At 33.3% G+C, this 18,739-nt stretch overlaps 1 protein-coding gene across 1 annotated transcript; it reads right to left on the bottom strand.

Annotated features, from left to right (window-relative positions):
* Positions 1–13,948: 13,948 nt before the first annotated feature.
* LOC114319304 (copper transporter 6) lies at positions 13,949–14,419 on the bottom strand. Its single transcript, XM_028266316.2, has one exon. The coding sequence runs from the start codon at positions 14,417–14,419 to the stop codon at positions 13,949–13,951; it is 471 nt and encodes a 156-aa protein (XP_028122117.2).
* Positions 14,420–18,739: the final 4,320 nt, after the last annotated feature.

Raw genomic sequence — 18,739 nt, 5'->3', positions numbered from 1 at the left:
AACATATGAAATAACCACATTCTTCTATTCATCAGAATTTGGTTACAAAAGTATTACATGTTAACGACAAAAGCAAAATGCCCTACGGGCTTACAGCTTTCCAAGTTAACACTTGGTTACAACAAAAGAGTACTAACTCATTTACACCTTAAGCCCTTGGCTTGAATTTACATGTAATACATCAAAAGTAAAACGACAAAAGTATGTCCGCCTCTAGCCTCCCAAGCTATGTCCTTGGAGGTGGCATGCTACCTGTACCTGAAAATGATGTTTCCATATAGAGTGAGCCACAGTCCAGTAGAAATACACTAAACCAAATATGAACAATGACTAAAAGATTAGCAGTTGATAGTTGGTCCACACTGATTCTTTCCTTTATCACACTTTACATTTTCATGACATACAAGTCCATGGTACAACTCATTTTCCAATTTCTTTCAATTCTCAAATTCCAACCATGGCTCAGAACCTGGCCAAACAACTCATATGAGACAATAACTCATATCAAACACTTCCCATATCATATTAGATAAGCATACAAGCTATATCACACATCAACAGATAAGCATACAAGCTATATCATCACTTCCACAGATATGCATATGAGCACTATCACACTTCCAATGACAAGCATATGAGCTCTGTCAGCACAATAATAGATAAGCATATGAGCTCTATCTATGGAGTCCATCCCCTATCTCCTCCCAACACATCCGGTTTAGAGGTCCATCCCCTATCTTCCCCTAAACCGTGGAGTACATCCCCTATCTCCTCCAACACAACACAATGCATATAAACAACAATTATACACATCATCACACAATACATAAATTTAATGTATTCTTTCAATCGTCAATCTCAATGACACATTCGAGTGATTAGTTTCAGTTTGCCTAATCATCATGCATTGTCTACAATAATCACGACTATCCTCCACCGATAGCCCAAAGCAGTTATTTCTAAACAGAAGATAAATGCACAAATGGATATTTAATCAACATTTTATTTCGGTGAGTGATAAATAATTCAACTACACCCTTAAACCCCATACTTTCCCATTCTCTACATTTTCACTTCATTTCCTTATTTCTCACAATTAATTATCCCAATTAATCAAACGGTGTAATTAGGTCATTTTCCATAATTACCATTTCAACCCTTAGGTCCCATTTTCATCAATGATTCAACATTTGTTTCACTTCTCTATGACAAACATGTATTTAGGTTTATTATAAATAAAACCCCAACTTTTGTAAAAATAACACAAGAGCCCCAAACTTTCACAAAATTACCAAACCAACCCCAACATCTCAAAATACCAAAATTTAAAGAGAAAATCCATAGAGAGGAGTAGGATATCCCTATCTCAAATTCGGAGCCTCAAAGGAGAAGATGACAAAACCCAACGTGCTCCAAAACTCGAAATTTTCAGATTAAAATGTAGCCCTCGACGATCAACAACCTTTTTGTAAAGGCCAAAGATGAGCAAATCACTCCTACTAGATCAAAACCTAGAGAGAAGGTAGTATCTAGAGAGAGAGGCTCACCAATGGTGTTTTTGGAAAAGTATGAGAGAGAAGAGAAAGTGAAAAAGTGATTTGAAAAGTCAAACCACGGAACTTAAACCCAGTCGCCCCGCTCGAGCGTAAAACACCCCGCTCGAGCGTCACTCACAGACTCCCGCTCGAGCGCCAACAATCCCGCTTGAGCGGCGAATACACACTCCCAGAACTTTTACAGAACCAGGTCTCCGCTCGAGCTTCCAACTCCCCGCTCGAGCGTCACTCACACAACCCCGCTCGAGCGGCCAATCCCACGCTTGAGCGTCCAACACTGCACAGAAAATACTGGATGGGTGCAATTTCCGCTCGAGCGCCAAAACCCCCGCTCGAGCGGACAGGTTAAAATCTGGGCAACTAGTTTTGGTTTCTAAACTCAACCAACCTGTAGCAAACCTGCCCAACACATCACATAACTCAAATACCAAATAAGAAAGGATGTAAACAAGATAATAAACAACTACCAACATCCACGGACACATGTCCGGATCACTGTACAACAAGGGTAAACCCGGGATCGCTATACTCATAGCTTAAATCCAAGTGTATAGACAGATAAGCCTGATTTAGCGAGGACCGCTCGACTCTCTCTTAGCGATTCTTGCCCATCCTCTTCCTCAACTAGGTTTCTTCTCTCCATTCTTCTTTTCTTCAACTCCAAACCCCCGAACAAGGTGTTTTGAAAGATTTTTCAAAGATCTCATCTCTCTTTCGTTCATTTCCACTTTGCCCTTGTTCGGTTTTTCGAAAAACACGACATTTAAGAAAATGCAAGCATTGGAACATTGTAGAACTTTATTTTCAAAACATTTTGAAAGAGAGGGTTTCAAGTCTAAAATCTTTTGATCAAGATTGTTTTGGTCCAAAAAAAAAAAGGGGGGTATGAAGTTGAGATTTGACTCTTTCCTTGCCGAAGAAACTAAACCTTTGCCCTGCACACCTTTCTCCATCAAGTAAATCATCAATAGTGCCCAAGTCTTAAGGGCGGTCAAAAATGGGGTGTCTACACACCTTAGATGCTTGATTTGGTGAAGATTTGGCTTAATTCCCCCTTTGATCGTCTTTTTCCTCCTCATTTTCCTAGTCTGTAGAACTCTCTCAATAACTCTCTCTCTCTGTTTTTTTTTTTTTTTTTTTTTTTTGAGTCTAACACTAAGGCTCATATATATATATATATAATTGTCTCAAGGATGAGCCAAACAAAACTAACGAACCAGACGAAATCAATTTTCAATTAAACTTTCCAAATGACGCTAAAAATTCCTATTAGCATATCCATGTACTCCATTTCATTTTTTGAACCCATTAAGGTTGTCAATTTCAATTTCAAAGTCGTAGCTCCGACAAATATTTTTCCAATTCAAACAGATATTCTCAAATTAAGTCATATTAACGCATAATTAAATAAAGATAAATGTGACACACATTTTGGGGCCGTTACAATATAGATTGCACCTATCTGATTCAAAAATTTTAACAAGTTAGAATTGAATACTAGAACAAGTAATTAGCACCTAATTCGTATTAGTATAATTAAGTTTAGTCTAATTTAGTTATATTATGATAAGACTTAATTTAATTAGGGTGAAATTAATATAGTTTAATTTAACTTAATTCAAGAATAATTAGGAAATTATTATAATCCTAATTTCTACTCATCAAGTTGAACAAAGAAAAGAGTTTTGAGGAAAAGAGAGAGACTTAGTGCATTTTGTAGAGATGCTAGAGAGAGCTCAAGACTAAGGAAAAGAAGAGAAAAGAGGAAAGCTTAGAGAAACAAAGGAGATTAGGCGAGTTCTTCATAAATCAACCAACTAAGGTAAGAATTTTTCTTTAATTTCATGAAATTGAGATGTCATAGTAATCATCCTTTAGAAATTGAATTGTGATAGAATGGATTTTTGGTTTTGTAGGGAGATTTAGAAGTTGAAAAGCTATATGAACTTGTATGATCATAAAAGTGAAGTATTGAAGGATTTAACTTAATATAGCTACATGCATGGCTTCATTCTTGCTCACACATTTGAAATCTTGCATGGCTCCTCAAATTTGAGAGGAAATCTTATGAAATTTGATTATGGAACTCAAGATTGCATGGATTATGACTTTGTATTTAAATTCAAGAGTTTGAGTTCTTTTGCATGAAATTGAGTTTAATTTGAACTTATGATTTTTGTTTAAAGTTAGAAAGGTTAAATTCAACAAGTTTTTAAGAATTTTGGGCCTTGAAATACATGGAATTGAAGTTAGATTTTGCGAAAAATGAGTTTCCAAAACAAGAACAATTTCCGGATTCTTTGAAAGCCCAGACCGCACGTGCGGCTTAAAGTCTCACACATGTGGCCAGCCTCCCTTGTTTCAAATTTCACACTGTTTTAATTGCACGTGCAAGGCGCACGTGCGGCGGTAGTTTTGCATGTGCTGCCAGTGCTTCCGCACGTACGGTTTCAGGGTGGTCCCGGTTTCATTTTCGCTCTGTTTTTCTACCTTTCGAGCCTCCGTTTGCATGGTTTTATAATATATTTCACATTCATATGCATATCATAAACATAAAAGAAATCAAAGAAAGAATAGTTATAACCAAACAACTAAGTAACGAACAACCAAATAGGTTTAAGAACCGACTGAACGAATTGAATGTAATTTTGGGATATTGTGCTTGAACGTGTTATGTAGGTCACTTGCGCGAGGAGTATCACCCGGCCAAGCACTGTGAGTAATCTCTTTGTAAAGCTATTTTCGTATATGAATTACTCTGAAATGGTTCGTTAATTTGTGAAACCTATATTATGTTATGTCATGCTTGATACGATAAGCATTTGATTAAGAATGTTAGAACCGGTAAGTTATGCTTTGAAACTCTAAATTGTGAACAATACGACATGTTCCTGGAAATGAGATTTTGATAAGAATGAATGAGATTCCCTTTTGATTACCGAATGTGATACTGTGAACACATGTTTGATTGTTCGGAAATCTACATTATGATTATGTCGATCCATGGTGGTCATTATGTCTTTGTCAACCCGTTATGGTTGTTTTGTCTAAGTCGATCAATTGTGGTCGTTATGTCTCTATCGATCCGTTGCGATCATTATGTATATGTCGAACCGTAGTGGTCGTTATGCCTATGTTCACGATCCATTGTGGTCGTTTTGCTCATAATCTATTTGATATTACTAGGTATGCAACAAAATGTAAGTAACTTTGCATGTTTGAAGACCATAATTATAAATGCTTAGTTTCATTGTATACATTTGGTATGGTACTTTGTCAAGGTTTAATAATGATGTTGAGAATGTCCTGCGCTATGTGAATGTACTGCGCTATATGTTAAACACGGAAATAATGAAAGGTTTGCTAAAGGTTTAAGGAACTTTATTTATTATTACAAGTATCCAGAAACATTGTTTGATTATATAAGTTATGGATCTCATTTCTTTAACCTCTTTACGTTGAGATTATTCATTGGGCTTTAACTCATTGTTTAGTATATGTATGTAGGTGATCCAGCTCACGACTGGACTTAGCTGTGTCGACTTGTATCCCGTTTTGTGAAGCTAACTACTATGCCTCACAGCAAGGTCCCAACCTGTCATGTGTCTAGGCTTTTGGGTGGTTCCAAATTCACCCTATTACTATTGTGATCCAGTGATACAAAGTTTTGTCTCAAGAATTTTGTTTGTTTTTGTTAGTGAGATTTTATTCCCTAAGTTATGTATATGTTTTTGTACAAAAACTTGGCATGGATTTGTATGATTGCGCATGTAGATGGGTATATTAAAGTTCATTTTGTTTCATGTAAGTTTCACAGCTTATTAGATGATATATTTTAATTATTATTGGCTTCCACCGGCCACTTTTGTTGTGTCACTATAAGCAAGTCTTTGGTAATCATAGATTACTGATCGGTTGCGATGCCCAACCTATTAGGGCGGGTTTGGGTGGTAACAGAGTAGTATCAGAGCACGAGTTATACCGCACGCACACGTCTAAATGAACTATAGGATGTCCTACAAAAGAAATTAGGGCATTACATGAACATGTGTGGGTGTGTATGGACTTGTCATGTGCATTTGTAATATGGTGTAAATGTGCATCTCTAATGCGAATGTAATTGTAAGAACTGCAATTCATATGTTTATTATTACCCTGTTTATATATAGACCAATGGAGCAGACGAGACATACAGATGAATCTGAAACTTCAAATGCGAGAATCGACCGGTTGAAAAGAATGGTGAAATTATTAACAGAATATGTGAGACAACAACAGAGACAATTATTTCCACCTCCTCCTCCGCCACCAATCCTAGTTGAGCCACATATCAATGATGACATTATTGCCCTGACACAAATTTAATAAAATGAAGCCATCAACATTCCAGGGAGGCCTTGAACCACTGAAATTCGAAGCATAGATCTTAGAGATTGAAAAGTTGTTTGAGGTTTTTTCATGTTCTGAAGCACAGAAGGTTTTATTGGCAACTTTTACCTTGCAAGAGGAAGCGAGAAGGTGGTGGATGCTCGTTCGTAATCATAATAATTTCATGACTTGGGCTTAGTTCAAAGAGACATTTTATGAGAAATATTTCCCACAATGTGTGAAAGATCGTAAAGTAACAGAATTTGAGTAGTTAAAGTAAGGTACTATGTCCGTGGCTAAATACGAGACTAAATTCATAGAGCTTGCTTGATATGCACTGCATATGATAGATATTGATTATAAGAAAGTCAAAAAATTCAAGAGTGGACTAAGGCCAAGTTTGGGAAGACTAAATAAGTGCACTTTTTGTCTTTTTGGACTAAAAAATTGAGATTGAAAATATGGATGTTTGGGTTAACTTTTTGACTTTTTATGGAAAAATGTGTAATAAAAAATTGTAAAAATTGGTTTGTAGAGGAAAATTTGAATTGGGAGTTGTGCAGCCGTAATTGTTGACTTTTGGTGAATAGTGTTAACTTTTTAACTTTTTGAGTAACTTTTTGGCTTTTTGGCTTATTTGGGACTTCCCAAACTTAGCCTAAATATTGAAATGCTGGACCGGGTGAATGTTCTTAAACTAAGGAGTTGTTTGGGGTGTTCTAAATAAGTGCGCTTTTTGACTTTTTATGAAATATGGGTTAGGTTTGAAGTGATGTGGTAGAGAGGTGATGTGATTTAAATAAGATGATGTGACTTAAATAAGATAGTGACTTTTTGATTTTTTATCTTTTTTCAGATATGCCAAACTTGACCTAATAAAGCATGTTGATGTTCTTGATAGAACTCTGATGGCTGAGGCAAACATTGCAGCTTTAAGAATTATATAATATCATTCAAAATAGCCTAGCATTAATATAGATTATTTCATTACCACACAGCCAAGAAAATATCAGAATCTTGTCACCCTATCTGTCACATCAAATTGCGACAATTTAGAAATTATAAATATTATGAATCTAATAAAATGAACTACATTATTAGTTTTTTTTAAAATAAAAATATTCTCCTTATTTTATTTATAATTTTATATATTTAAAAAATTATAAAGTAATTATATTTAAAATAAAAATTAACATTATATATAATAATAAGAACAGCAACAAAATCTTAAAGAGCCAGACAAAAAACCCTACTCAAATTATAAACAATTACAAAATTGGGCAAAAAATCAATTATGATTTGAAAAAATCACCAGTATTTTTACAAATATAATTTGCAAAAATAAGATATGCATCTAAATAACGATCCACCGTGTCGTCATTGTCGTCATCTTTCTTGCATCTATATAAAAAATTTGTTTTATGTTTAGCCCTCCGGCATAAGTTAAACAGGGATTTTTTAACTAAAATAATGGTAAAATAGATTTTTTAATTTAATAAGACAAAATATTATATTCAAATCATAATTATTTTATTTTTTGTTAAATAAGGGCTGGTTTGGGGTGTCCTAAAAAAATGTACTTTTTGTCTTTTTGGACTAAAAAAGTTGAGAAAAAAATATAGAGGTTTGGGTTAACTTTTTGGATTTTTATGAAAAAATGTGTATTAAAAAATTGTATAAAAAGAGTGTGTAAGAGATGAATAGTGACAGGTGGGCCCCAGCCGTACAAATCGGAAGGTGTGAATGGGAGTTGGAAATTATTGGCTATTTTTTGTACAAAGCACTGCACGGTTTTGTTTGGTCTGTGGGGGTTATCACGGGTCCCATTTTAATAATCTGAACCGTTCAATCTGTATAACTCGTCGAACACTATGTACCTATAAAAAATCACGTTAATCGGATATCGATAGCTATCTGATCAGATATATTTATTTTTCAATCATTAATTATAATACCATCCATTTGTCGTACATAACTGATCTGATCATATAGTTATCGATATCCGATCAATGTGATTTTTTGCAGACATATAGTACTCGACGAGTTCTACACATTTAACGGTTCAGATTATCAAAACGGGACCCGTGATAGCCCCCGCAGGCCAAACAGCGGTGTGTGTGCAAATCACACCCAATCATTTCATATATGTGCACTGCCGCTGCACAGCAGCCGGCTTTTGGTCAATTCGGTGTGTACTTTGGGCAGAAAATAATTATTATTGTTATTTTTTTTTGGTGAATAGTGATATCTTTTTGGATTTTGGAGTAATTTTTTGACTTTTTGACTTATTTAGGATAAGCCAAACCAGCCTTAAAAGTTAAAAAAGTCAAAAAGTTTATCTCAAATGAGACTTTTTAGTCATAAACTAAAATAGTTAAAGGGTTAAAAAGCTAAAAAGTCAACTCACATTCCAAACGAAATGTTTATAATTTTTTTTTCCTTTTTTTCTTTTTCCCCTATAAACCTTTATTTTACTTTTAAGAAAAAATTAGTGAGGCGTCTATTTATAGGAGTATGTGTGGGTGTTTGGGAAGTGTGTTTTTATATTATTGGATAAAAATTTTTAGTTGTAGGATATTATTAGATAAAAAAAATTTTGTGTTTGGAAAGATAGTTGAGTTTTTTGTGATTGGATGTGATATTTGTGAGAGAAAAAGTGAAATGATTATAGGGTTTGATGTGATATTTTGTTTGGATTTATTTTTTTTTTTGGTTTTACAAAAAATTTGTCTTTTTGTGTAAAAAATAAAAAATAAAAAACCCAACACACAAACTTTCTAAACACCACCACATATGTCATTAGATGGAAAAAATTGTTTTGTTTTCATTATAAGGATGTGTTTAATAAAATTATTTCATGAGAATATTAAATTATTATTTTAAAAAATATATTTTTTCATTTTAACTTTTTGTGACGCAAAATACTTTCTCAATGAGAACTACATGACGGGTAATTCTATTAACAAAAAAAATATAGAAATAAAAACAATTAAGCCTCTGTTTGATAAGTGGATTAACTTTTAATTTTTTAGTTTTTTTGGTTATTTTAGTATGGGCTAAAAAGCTTAGTTTTGGAAGGATTTTTTGACTTTTTTGACTTTTTTTGTGAGAGAAAAGTGTAATGTTTATGTAGTAGATGTAATATTTTGTTTGGTGTGACTAAAATAATTTATTTTGTCTTTTGTGACTAAAATAATCCTAAATCTCATTGCCAAACGGACCCTAAGACCTCCAAACTTTGTGACCTTTACAATCTCTAATTGATTAATGACTAGGAATGGCAACGGGGCGGGGTGGGGCTGGGTTGGGGATCACCCTCCCCGTCCCCGATCCCCGATGGTGGAAACTCCCCCCCGGTCCCCGGTCCCGACCCCGACGGGGAGCTTATCACTGCCCCCGCCCTTTAACGACGATCGGGTTTCCCCGACCCCAAAACGTCCCCGACCAAAAGAAAAAAAAAAAAATTCAGTTCCATAATTTCTTCAACAACAACAACAATCAGATCTAACATCAACAACAATCTGATAAGCTTTAAAAAAAAGTCAAATCTAACATCAACAACAACAACAATCTGATGAGCTAAAAAAAAAAATCAGATCTAACATATATGTATATATAACAAATCTAATATATATATATATAACAAATAGAGAGAGAGAGAGAGAGAGAGAGAGAGAGGAAAACAGTGGTGGAGTTGCCAGACTGCCGCAAACAATGGTGGAGTTGTGGTGGCTCAATCGGTGGAGGAGGGAGAGGGCGATCGGCGAAGGGGGAAGAGGAGGGCGATCGGCGGACGAGGGAGATCGGTAGAGGAGGGAGAGGAGGAGGGCGATCGGCGAACGAGGGAGATCTGTAGAGGAGGGAGAGGAGGAGGGTTTGAGAGAGAGAGAGATGAGAGACAGTGCAGTGATGAGTGTGTGAGGAGGTGCACAGTGTTGTAAGGGAAAGGGAAGTTTATATGTCTATATAAAGAAGGGGTAAAATAGTAATTTTACTTTGGGGAATTTTCGGGTTGGGGACGGGGACGGGCCGGGGCTTGAACACTGATCACCGTCTCCGGCCCGAAACTAGTCGGGGATTTAATTTTGAATACCACCCCCGTCCCCATGGGAATATTTTTCGAAAAAAAACCATCATAATCGAGGTCGGGAGATCAAGTCTCCGTCGAACCGGATTCAAATTACGATCTCTATTAATGACTACTTGTTATATATATATATATATATATTCTCTCTCCTCTCTTTCACCTATCTGTGGGGTCATAGGAGTCTAGTGCTTTTGATATAGAAAATAGAACTGTTGGCAAAAGGCATACTGCTATGTTTTTACTTTTCATTTTTTTATTTTTTATTTTGGAATGTGATTGAGACCCCTTCCGATCATTATCCTATTACTCCACACACGTGGTAGATGATGATTAGAGGAGAAGGAAAAAAAAAAATTAACCAATCAAAGAGAGAGAGAGTCAATGGGGTGCCTCCTTGAACGGATCTAACTCATTTTCCTTTTATTTTATAATTTTTTGTTTGCACTTTGCTGTTGAAGGAAGCCCATTAACTTTTCTGAGTAATTATGTACTCCTCTAGTTTAGTCTCATGTGATTCTAGCCCAACCAGTCATAATCAATTCAGCTTTGGCTTACTGCTCATATTTCAACACAAAATTGTGATCCCATTTTTTTTCCTCAGTAGCTCTACGCTCCAAAAAAATAAAAAATTTTGTCCAAAATTTATAATCAATACAAAAAATTAATTCAGATTGTCAACAAAAAGTAAACTTCCGAAATTATATTTATCTATTTATATTTGATCACTTTTTTACTTTAATTTTTAAAATTTAATTTTTTTATTATAACTTTTTATGTTTTAAATTTTTTTTCTAATTTATTCCTAAAATTCAATTTTATTAAAAATTAAACAAAAAATGACGTCTTGATAGGTAAGTAATATAAAAATATTTTTATATATATAACTCACAACTTTAACATAAATTTAAATTCTAATATAATAATATATTTTTTATGTTACGTAACAGTTATTATAGTGTTTTCTATTTAGTTTTAAATACAAATTAACTTTAACTAGTGTACTAACTAATGTACCACATTAGTTATGACATTATTATTGGTTTCACTCATTAACCACATTATAAATACCAGAAACCTCTTAAATTATATCACATCATCAATTGATATACTAGTTAGTACACTAATTATAGGTGAAATATTATATCAAATGATTAAAGAATATAAGAGAATATAATAAATGATGATTAGTTAAGTAGTATTGACAAATAATGAGGGTCCGGTACTATTAGTAAAGAGTGCTGCTAATAGCACCTAACAAAATTCTTTGGACCCCCCATTTATTTGGACCCCAACCTTAAATCTTAAATTTTAATAATATTTTTTTAGACACCTCACTTATTACCAAATCTACCTATATTCATAACATTTTCACAATGAAATGCACACTCACCTAATTTTTCATTCAATTTCTAAAACAACCCTAATGAAAAGAAAAGAAGAAAACAGATGATACTCGGATGTTATTGCATGTTGGGTGGTTCACAGTGACTGAAAGAAAAGAAGACATAATAGCCATGGCCATGGCCTGTTCATCATCATCGTCTACTTGTTCAATTTTTAGTCCAGATATGCGAATTCTTAGTGTGCCATTATTATCAAAACCTATAAAAAAAATTCAATCACATTCATCATCAACATCATCAAGATGAGCGTACAGTGGGCGGTGTTGAACGCCTATTGTTTCTATATCGGCGCTTCCAAAAGAATCCATCATCATCAAAATTCTGAATGTAGCCCAAAATAATTTGTTCACCACTGTGTAGTCGAAAAAATATATTTTGTTCAGAACTGTTTTGTCGAACAATAATGATCCTGTCAGCACTGTATGTCCGAACAAAATTTGTTCATCACTGTGTAACTTGAATCCATTCAAATTCACAACTTAAAATAACATGAATTAAATCCATTCAAAATACATAACTTAAATCCATTCCAATTCACTCTTTTCCATTCTAAGTTAGTTTAACAAAGAAAATTACATAACTGACTATCTGCATTAATGTTCGAAACCTATGTCTTGAACGAAAGGATTATGTTCAGTACTGTATTACCGAACATAATTCTAACGGTCAGCAAACCAGTACCGAACAGCTTGAACAAAACAAGAACGACCGAAAATGACCGAGAATGTTAATACAAGACACATAAACTTATTCATGGAACGCCGCTCTCACTATAATTGTTGACCTCGTCCTCCATTGCTCTACACAGTGAAATAAGTGATGAAGTATACGTTATACTTGAAGCAAAACTTTCAAGTTCAATAGCGTTGATGATGGTGATGAAGATGACACATTCAGGATTTAAGATGATTATAAAAAATAATAGATTTAGGGTTTATATTAGTTGGTTATGAAAAGTAATAGGCTTCCGGTTTACAAACATGTAATACATATAGTTGGAGTTGGAGTTAAAGGTGGAGGTGGGGGTGGGTGTCCAATATTATAGAGTATTAGTTCTTATTGATAGGTGAGTGTTCCATTTAATAATGTCTTTTAATATAATTTTACTTTAGGGTATAATTGTAATAAAAAAAATTATAAAATGGGGGGTCTAAAGAATTTTGACAGATGCTAATAGCAGCACTCATTACTAAATCCAATGATAAACATCACATTGAATTACACATTTTAGTTTTATCCATTAATTTATGATAAATTACAAATACACCCTTTGAAATTTAATTAAGATACGAATTGGCTTCTTTAATTTTTAAAATTACATTTCATCCCTGAAATTTTTAATTTCATAAAAAATTGTCTCTTTTATTAATAAATTATCAAATCAATTAACAATTTTTAATGATATTAGAAATATATTTCAATTAATAATTTAACTATTGTATAAGAGAACAATTATTTTTTTAATTAATTTTGTTGGCGAAAATATCAAAAAAAATTATATTTTATTGATAAATAATGCAAAAAAAATGAGATACAAATAGATCAGGCTGGGGCACAGATATCTCGTTTTCTTTGCATCATTTATCAATAAAATATAATTTTTTTTGGTATTTTTACCAATAATTTTAAGGAGCTCAATCCCATTGCGGTAGGAAGAACCCAAATATCGATGCAGCAGTCACAAAATTATGACTTGTCCCCTCCATGATACAATAGCCCGACCACTTGTCATATGTTTCAGGCCAACTCTACACATGATGGTGAACCCAAAACTCGACCAAGAAAAACATCATTCTTTGCTAGTAATCTTTCTTGTATAGAAAATAGTTGGTGTTTGTTTATGTAGAAAAAAGTAGATGAGATGGACTATTTATAGGCACTAGGACCTTACAAATTACACCAAAAATAAAGATGATTATTAAACTAGAGAAAACAGAGTAACTCCAAAAACTAACTCACCACCAAATTCATGAATTCTAATTGTTCTCTATTCATGAACAAGATAGGAGGTTACCAAAGTAATGAAACGTCATTTATGAACAAAATAGGAGGTTACTAAAGTAATAAAACTCCATTTATGAACAAGATATATCAATAAATAAATAAAAGATATTAAAATAAAACAACAAATTTTGTTATATAAAAAATTTTAAAACTATTTATAATTTTTTAAATTATAATAAATAATTAATATTTTAAACAAATCTCAAAAAGTATATTCGTAATTTATCCATTAATAGATTATCCAAACCCTTTAAATTTTTGAGAGTTTTGATAAGAATTTTCTTACTTTAATAATATCAATAGCGAAAATGATATATGTATCCATTATAAAACTACTTTCCCAACCACAAAATATATATATATATATTATTAATAAATCCATAATTTTAACCACTTTCATAGCATGATCCTAAACACACATCCACGACCACACACCCTAGCCCTAATTGCAGCAAAAATTATTACAACATTTGAAACTAAAAACCACATAAAAAACACAACTCACTCACATCTTCATCCAATCATCATCATCAGCAACTCATCGTCGGAACATCTGAGGTCTTCCCAGAATCCGACGGCTGTGATGGCTTCTTCAAAACCCTACTCCCAAACAAAAAGAACCCCAAAGCGTGCCCACCTACAGCAGCCAGGAACACCCCAACGTTAAACGACATCACCGCCAGCATCACCATATACGCCAGCCCGACCCGCAATGCGTGAACCAGTGTCCGGGTCAGCCCGGCCGCGACTCGGTTCGACCCGTCCCGGTCCCCTGCGAGGAGTCTGCAGTGAGAGAGCCACTCGACGAGGAGGGCGAGGAAGAGGACGAGAAGCAGAGCCAAGGCGTACATGCCCGAGTGGGATCCGGGCCAACCCGAGAAGAGGATCTCGGAATCCGTGCCCCAGAAGAAGGTCATGTGCATCATCATCATTTTGCGGCCGCGGTGCATGTAGGGATCACCGGTCATGCCGTGCATGTGGTCGCCGTTCATTTCTTCCATGACTTTCCCTCTCTAAAACTGTTTCTGTTTATTACTATGTTTCTCTCTCTAGGAAGAAAGAGGGAGATAATTCATTTCATGTGTGTTGTGTGGTGTGGGGTGGTTTTAAGAAGACGACGAGGTTGTTACGGTCGTACAGTACAGTAAAACTTTCGTAGTACAATGCAACAGATGAAATTTGGGGTTGGGTTACTCTGCATTACGGGCAAAGTGCAACTTAATACAACTACTTTAAATCAGCCCTACACCATGACCACCAACTACACTGATCAAAGAATTTCGTAGGTTATTCCCGGAAGACCTTGGTGCTATTTATTGTAAATTAAAAATTAATAATTCAAAAGTAGAAATCAAAAATATTTTTCCGCTCAGCTTTCAATATTTTTTCAATTTATTTGATTTACTTTTGCCTAATATGCTATGGCATAACTTATGCTAAATAATTTGGCACATACTTAAAATAAAAAGTAATAAGCAACTTAGATATGATGTACCAAACAGCTTTTAGTTGATATTGTTTAAAGTGATGTTTCAAATCAATCTCATAACCAAAAGTTGTAGAGAATAATGTAACAAAGAAGTTGAGTTTTAATTATGTGAATGATAAATTATTATTATTATTTTTTTAAGTCTCAAATATTTTTTAAAATTTTATAAGTGACTCACATTTATTAAGTAAAATAAAGTATGTATAATTTAATATGTATTATGATTATAAACAATAATATGGAAAATGCTTGAGATTCTTAAGAAAAATTTCTCCCATCTAACCCACAATAATGTCATATATAAATCTAATTCCCTTGTCACATAATTATAAATAAATTTGTAAATTTATAATTGAAAAATATTTTATACACATAATTTTTCTTTCACAAAGCCCCCGAACAATGTGATAAAAAGAAAAAAGGCAAATTAATGACTTACGCTTCTACACTCTTTTCTTTTTTCAAAATCGCCCAATCAACATTGTCACGTCATTCAGGAGAGTTTGTGAGGAGAAAATTGTGTAAATGTAATACTGCTATTTATAATAATATCGCACATTTCTCCAAAAATATAAGGAGTTGCTATTTTCACTCCACTCTGTTCTAAATACATTTTATTCTTTGTCATTTATTATACATAATTACATTAACACTCTTTCACACAAAATATACTCTTAAAAAAAAAACTAAAATTTCAAGAATATTAATTTATTTGAAGCAAAAAAAGAATATATTTAAAATATAATCAAGTGAAAATAGTGATGTTCTAGCTTGTCTCCAATTTGAGATCAAGACTGGACTGTCCAGTCCACTTTGTGGGATCACTTTTGGGCCCACGCTTTGATGATCTGAACCGTGTACATTTTAAGATTCGTCGAATACATCATCCATATAAAAAATCAAGTTGATCGACTAACGGCAACTATGTGTTCAAATCAGTTTTATATGAATTGTTTATTTTTTCACCGTTCATTTTTTTTATTATTATATAAAACTGATTCAAACACGTAATTACAGTTATCTGGTCAACTTGATTTTTTATAGAGATAATATATTCGACGAATCCTAAAACTGTAACCGTTTGAATTATCGAAGCGGAGTCCAAAAGTAGGTCCACAAAAGTAGACTGGACGGTCCAATCTTAATCCTCAACTAAAGATAAACTGGACCTTATCAAAATATATGATATTCCGAGTACATGTGATAATTTTTCAGTTGGTAAAACCGTATATGGTGGGGTTGTTTGATTTTTACCCACTATCGTGATTGAGGGGACCACAATTCCATTGAAATTTTCCAACGTGACAAATGGGGTCTGACTTGTCATTTCTTTGATAAATTTCCAAGAAATTGCCATATGTGGAAATAAAGTTTCCTCGTGTTGAGAAGCTATTGGATGGTTTTTGACCATTGTTCTACACCATTTATTAAGAAATAAATATCTCATTATCTCTCAAAAAGAGACATAGATCTCATTAATTCAACAAATAACAAATAAATGAAAAATATTATAGACTTTGAATGAATTATTAAATATTTTATTAAACTTTTTATATGTATAAGGAATTTACACAAATCACATACATATGAATCCTACATTTATATAAAAAAAATTTAATAAAATATTTGATAATTCATTTTACGTCTCTAGCATCGCTGCAAACAAATTAAAACGCCACGTCAACTTGCCCTAAGAGCATCTCTAACGGTTCACCAAACTTTTCATCAAATTTGAGTAAAAAATCACTATTTTCCCAATTTGATATGGCTTGCTCCAACGGTGAGCATCAAAAAGGGAGGGTCGACTGGTTGGTCAACCGATAAGGCCGTTATTTTATTTTTTTTTGAATCACCATTTCTTCTCCTCTTCAAAAAGATACCAGAAGTAAATGTGATAAGATTTCATGAAAACCCCAATTGAAATCAATGAATCATATTCCAAAAATCAAACTTCCGTTTGGCTTCCGAGAAAGTTAAAACACTATGAAATCAAACTTGCTTGTTTCGTCTGCGTAATTGTTCAATTTTCATTTTTGCAGATGTTCTCTGTGGGCCCTGCTTTCAAGGAAATTGAATGAATATAGTGTAACACTAGTATTAGCTCAAGCTGTTTCTTTGATTCAGCCTCAATTTGAAGGGTCGACCGGTTGGTCAACCGGCCGATCGACCGGCCGGTTGACCGGTAAGATTTAATTTATTTTTTTTTAAATTTGTTTGAACCTTTTGACTTGTTTGAACCTAGTTATCTGAAAGGGAACCGGTTGACCGGTTGGTCAACCGGCCGGGCAGCCGGCTGGTTGATCGGTGCAGCTTTTCCAACGGTCAGGAACAGTGATTTGGTAAAATCTCTACCTTGCTCTCAGTTTGATGCTTTTTTTGCTAAATTCTCATTTTGATATCAATTTGATGCAACGGTTGGAGCACCAAAAAGTACTTTTTTCACCAAATTTTGAATCTGATGCCAACTTTAATTCACCATTGGAGATGGTCTAATAGTCCTCCCAACTTTTTGGTTGTCCCAGGAATCATACGTTCCGTTCCTTGGGCTTATCAACATTCCCACCTAGGGAGAATAAATAATTAGACTTTAATTTCTTAAACTATTGTTTTTTTTTTAATTTTATTTATTTAATTTTTAAAATTTTTAATTTCAATTCATATACTTCAATTAGAAACAATTGTTCAAATCAATAAAATTGATAGTTGAGTGATATAAAAAAAAAAAAAAAAAAAATAGCAACAACCTAGGAGATCAAAGTGAAATTAGCTCCCAAAAAAAAAAAAAAAATACCCTTGATACAATTTTTTTTTCTTTGTTTATAAAAGTACTATTCTTTACCATTTTTAAAAGTGAGACTATACTCTGTTTTGAGGTATTTATTTATAAATCTCTTTTTTTTAAAAAAAAAAAAAATTGGCTTACAAAAAGGACTATAAAAATGATATAACAATAATATTGTTGTAAATATAAGTTATCTTTATTGGAGTTTTGCTTTAAACTGAAAGTTCTCTGTTGTGCCACATAATTTTCTATTTGTATATTTTGTCAAAGAGCACATAATTTTGTATGTTTTGGGAATTTAGTTAAAAGTTGATTTTTTTTAGCTTTTATAAACTTTTTTTTAAAAAAATATGTAAAAAAATAAAAATATGATGTGACCAAAAATAGATCAAAAAACTAAAAATTAACTTTTAGGCAAGTACTCAAATTATACATATGATGACAATGATGTGCCTATAGTTGCATGGAGTTCCTTACCAACTACTCAATACTCATACGACAAGCCCATTTGTTAGCACTAAAAAGGACCAACATCATAAGCCTATCTAGTCCATAAACTTTAGCCCATTTCAACTTTTCTTCCATTTTTTCGCCCCTCTAAAAAAAACCTTTACTTCCATTCTAAAGTAGTAATTTTTTGCGAGTAATTATTGGGTACCGCCAGGGTATTCTAATGTGACACCTTGAGATTTTGATTGGTTTGGAATATCACATAAAGAGTGTTTAAGATGAGCTAAGCAAGTGTATTTTTTAAGATTTTACTAAAAAATATACAGAAAAGTAATGATGTGGTGTGACTGAAAAAAACATAAAAAGTATATTTTTTTAGGTTATGTCAAATAGTCCCGTAATATTGTCATGTAATACACTATTTATGCCTAATATTTTTAAAATTTTTCATCATTTTGCGGCCGCGATGCATGTAGGGATCACCGGTCATGGCGTGCATGTGGTTGCCGTTCATTTCTTCCATGACTTTCCCTCTCTAAAACTATTTCTGTTTATTATTATGTTTCTCTCTCTAGGAAGTAAGAGGGAGATAATTCTTTT

Source organism: Camellia sinensis, chromosome 3, assembly GCF_055761805.1.
Source record: "Camellia sinensis isolate YWXY chromosome 3, ASM5576180v1, whole genome shotgun sequence".
Taxonomy (NCBI): Eukaryota; Viridiplantae; Streptophyta; class Magnoliopsida; order Ericales; family Theaceae; genus Camellia; species Camellia sinensis.
This window is presented reverse-complemented; position numbering and strand designations above follow the sequence as displayed.

Bases quoted from the DNA above. Each gene is read 5' to 3' on its own strand.
- LOC114319304 (XM_028266316.2), bottom strand. From the start codon at position 14,419: ATGGAAGAAATGAACGGCGACCACATGCACGGCATGACCGGTGATCCC.